The 4,006-nt window shown below is 38.8% G+C and overlaps 1 protein-coding gene across 8 annotated transcripts; it reads left to right on the top strand.

The window, feature by feature from the left end:
• The first annotated feature begins 716 nt into the window (after positions 1-716).
• LOC126607168 (spore wall protein 2-like) lies at positions 717-2,752 on the top strand. Of its 8 annotated transcripts, none has more exons than XM_050274654.1 (3): positions 717-829; positions 925-2,161; positions 2,275-2,752. In XM_050274654.1, the coding sequence occupies exon 2, from the start codon at positions 1,368-1,370 to the stop codon at positions 1,896-1,898; it is 531 nt and encodes a 176-aa protein (XP_050130611.1). In that variant the 5' UTR covers positions 717-829; positions 925-1,367; the 3' UTR covers positions 1,899-2,161; positions 2,275-2,752. The 8 variants fall into 8 exon arrangements, with proteins under 8 accessions (XP_050130611.1, XP_050130617.1, XP_050130613.1 ...); XM_050274660.1 differs by having other exon boundaries at positions 717-860; positions 1,010-2,161; XM_050274656.1 differs by having other exon boundaries at positions 717-860; positions 936-2,161.
• The last annotated feature ends 1,254 nt before the right edge of the window (positions 2,753-4,006 follow it).

Here is a 4,006-nt window from a genome sequence, read left to right as displayed (position 1 = left end):
TCCTCCAAAGTGACTTCGAAATTTGGAACCCTAGAAGTAAATTTTGTTATTTCTATTAAATTTGTTAAATTAATTTAGTGCTCATGTTTAATTATGCATGGTCATTGATGAAATTTGCGGAATTTTGTGGAATTTGGGGGAACTTTGGGTTTGATGTAGGTTTATGAACTCTTGTTGACAAGTCGTGTATAGGGCTTATATTGTTGAATTTGGTTGTAGTGAAGTTATATTGTTGACTTAAGATTGAGTTATGTTGATGAAATCCTGTTTAATTTTATGAATTAACTTAAGTTTGCTAAATTCATGATGCTTTGTTCACGCGTGATGTATTGTTATGAAAACTGGTTGACATGTTATGTTATATTGTTGAATTTGGCTGTGTTGAAGTTATAGTGCTGACTTGGGGATGAGTTGCGTTGATGAAAGCTTGTATAATATTATCAATGAACTTGATGTTTATAAATTCATGAAGCTTTGTTTACCCTAAACCCTAAGAAGATTTAATGACTCGCGCCGAATTGGGAAGAGCTTTTAAATAATCCAAACACGAAGATGATGCCTTGAAGATTGGTATGGTTTACTTTGTGGATGGTGTCATGGTAGGAGTGAGGAGCAATGTCCCTATGAATCTAAACTACTTCCACCTCGTTGAGGACATGGAAATGTTCAACGATTATTCTTGGGGTGCAATATCATTTGAACAACTTTAAGAGAACCTCTCTTTTGCTGGTTTTAGGAGAAGGAGAAGAAAACAGGAATGGGATGTGGACAAAGAAGATGAGGAGGAAGAAGAAAGGAGGGCAAACAAGAGGGGGCAGAGAACCAAACGGTACTGCAAAGACTTTACATATGCTTTTCAGGTACTATGTGTTGTGTTTGTAGTTAATATTGGTTATATATTATTGTGGTTGGGAAAAAATTTAGTATACATGTAGGTGTGGGCATATGAAGTATCTCTCCAATTTGAGAAGTCATTACGTTATTGTAAGATGATTGATCTGGAATCCAGCTCGCGACTTCTCTAGTGGAAAAAAACCATGAAGCATCCTAGTTTGAGCAGCTCAAGATGTACATCAGCGAAAGTCGAGATGTATGTTTTCTTCCCTGTGAATGCCTATGATTGTGTATGAATGTGTGAAATTTTAAGTATGATTATGTGTTGAGAAACTATAGTCTGGTGACTATTATGTTAGTTGATAACTTGTGGGCATTCAGCGCATTTTGCCACTGAAGAGGAGAGGAAGCAAGCCTATTGGACGTGGGGAGATGATGAGGATCTTCTTATGCCCGACAACCCAACCCTCGACACAAATAATGAAGGTGAATTGAAACTAGAGATCAAGCAGTTAAAGATATCTTTGGCGTGAATGGCACATGAGAAAGATATATTAGACAGGAAAATATGGAGAAAGATCGAAGAGTTAACCACAGTTGTGGAAGAATTAATAAAGGACGCTAAGACAAAAGTGGTGGAGGAGTCCAATGAGAAAGAAGAAGGCAGTGAGAAAGAATATGAGGAAGAGGGTGGTGAGGAAGACAGTGAGAAAGAAGGTGGTGAGGAAGAAGGCAAGGAAGAAGGTGAGGAACCGAACGAGGGAGAAAGGGAGGAGAAAACGGAGGCCGATGCAAAGGATGAAGATAGGGAAGTTCCTGATGGGGAAGAAAGTGAGAAATCGAGAGGGAATGATGGTGAGGACAGAGGGAAGGCCATTGAGTTGGAAGAAAAAGAAGAGGGTTTGAAGCTAGTACACGGGACTGGTGATTGGGACAGTCCTAAAAATATTTGTGTAAAACTTGTTAAGTTACTAGAAGAAGCAGTTGCAGGCCGGTACAAGGACATTAATGGTTCCGATGATGAATATGACGTAGTGGTATCATTGTTGATGGGGAGCATTTAGGAAAGAAAATGAAGGTCTATTTGACAAGGGTGACAGCCAAAGCTAAGGCACTTGGAAAGAATAAAAAAACAGGAACGCAAAGTCGCCATATATCAAACGGGATGGTCTTTGACCTCACCAAATGCAGAAGGCTTGATGTCGGTCAGCCTTTGGAGGATGTGGTGCACATAGATGTCCCCAACAAAAATGTGGATCAACAATGCGTGGTTGATATGATGGACTTTTTTTTATTAGTTCAAGAATCAGAACGAGAACGAGAAGAAGTAAGTCACTCTTTAAATTTTTTTTCTTATTTTTGCATGAATTTTAAGTAAATGTCCATGAGTACATTGATGAGCATTATGTTTTTGTGATTATGTTTTTGTGACATTGTTAGTATGGTGGCCCCGTTAGCTAATAGAACGCTTGGGGACACTGAATTTTAGTGGCGCATCTGTTTGGGCCAAGATTTCTTTGGAGAAGGCTCCTCGGACCTTAACACAGCTCTCCAAGGGATTGGCACTTTGGATGTGTAGTCGGGCTCTTGCTTCTTGATGTGCAACAAGAAGAGAACAAAGTTAGTTCTGAAAGGTGCCTTTGTGGGGCCTTAGATGTAGGCCTTGAGATTCGCAATCAAAACTAACTAAGTGCTAGGCGTGCCATTGCTATCTCAGTATAGCAGATGTAGAACAAATGTGTTTTAAGTTGATTACTTGCGCCCCAAGTTACTCTAACCTCTTGTTATCAAAGGATTGTTATGGATGGGTTAAGTCTACATTAAGTTCTTTTTCTTGCCTTGTAAACAAGGACTTACAATTCATAGTCTTGTATGTTCAGATGAAGGGAGTCCATAGCCCCTTAAGTCATTTATCTGTTTTCAAACTACTTTTAATGAAGCATGTTGATCAAGTTAATCAAATCCTGAAGCGAATGGAACTTCCCAAAATAGCAAAACATATGGAAATGACTTGAATACATACTGAAAAGTACATTAAGCAATAGATCTACTAAGTTAGAGAACAAACAAAGAGCTTCGAGCAAGATTTCACCTTGTTTGGCAAGGTTGAACTTCTTGCAGTCAATTCTCTTTGAAGTTACAGGGTTTATATACTAAAAAGATATGGATGGCAAACAAGTTTACATGATGGAATCGATACTACACCACTAAGGAAAATAACAAAGCTTTTATAAAGAACTATCGTAAAAAATATCAAATCTGGGTTGATTTTAGCTTTGGATGCAAATCTAGCAGAGTTTGTATGTTTGTTTGTTTGATTGGTTGAGTGTCCTTATCTCTGGGGCCTCTTCTTCCTTTTATAGAAAAATTAGTCCGACCGTTATAACTTTGCTCTTGCTCGAAAGCACTTGGAGAGTAGTGAATCATCATTTTTTTTTTACTTGTAATGCCACTAGAAAGTGTTCTTTGGTTGGTAGTAGGTTAGTTTCCATCACTTGTCACCTCAATTATAGACATGTGGCCCGTAGTTTGGCTAAGAAGGCTTCAATTTGACTCTGGGCTTGATGCTCGACCTCGGGCAAGTCCCCTTTAATTGGCATCCTTGGGTTTTCCTTTATTTAAGTTCAATGTTCAAATATCAACCCAAACAATGCCCCATTTAATCATTGTTGAGTCTGCGAATTGAGGCGTTAATAATGATTAAATAGCCGTTGCATGCATTTACTCTAGACTTACACCATTCCAATAGTCGTTTGTTAAACAAAACCTTTGCACTAACCCACATCTTCCAACGTTAACTATCTGTGTACTATATAATCCTCACTTAAACCCAACAACCAAGTACCTTAGCAATCTCAAAACTTCAAATTTCCAGAACTTCCCAGATTTCCCAACTTTCCCAGTACTATCTTGTTCTTTGCTCCTTCTTGCTTTCTACCTTCAAATTTCCTCTATCTTTTTCTAAAATCACCCAATGGCACCTAAAGTTACTCAAACTCGATCTTCCTATGAATCTAGTGAAGGCATTGCCACCATGTGTCATCTGCTCAACGACCTTCATTGCTATCAGGCTGGCCTGCAGACTTCTCTTTTCTTCGAAGAGGGATGAGTACACTCCTTGGGGCCTGCATGGACCTCTCCAATCCTTATTGTAGTGAAAAGCAACATGCCC

The sequence above is a fragment of the Malus sylvestris genome, chromosome 16, assembly GCF_916048215.2.
Source record: "Malus sylvestris chromosome 16, drMalSylv7.2, whole genome shotgun sequence".
NCBI lineage: Eukaryota > Viridiplantae > Streptophyta > Magnoliopsida > Rosales > Rosaceae > Malus > Malus sylvestris.
This window is presented reverse-complemented; position numbering and strand designations above follow the sequence as displayed.

What these genes read in the sequence shown, in the direction of transcription:
- LOC126607168 (XM_050274654.1), top strand. Translation starts at nt 1,368, where the DNA reads ATGGCACATGAGAAAGATATATTAGACAGGAAAATATGGAGAAAGATC.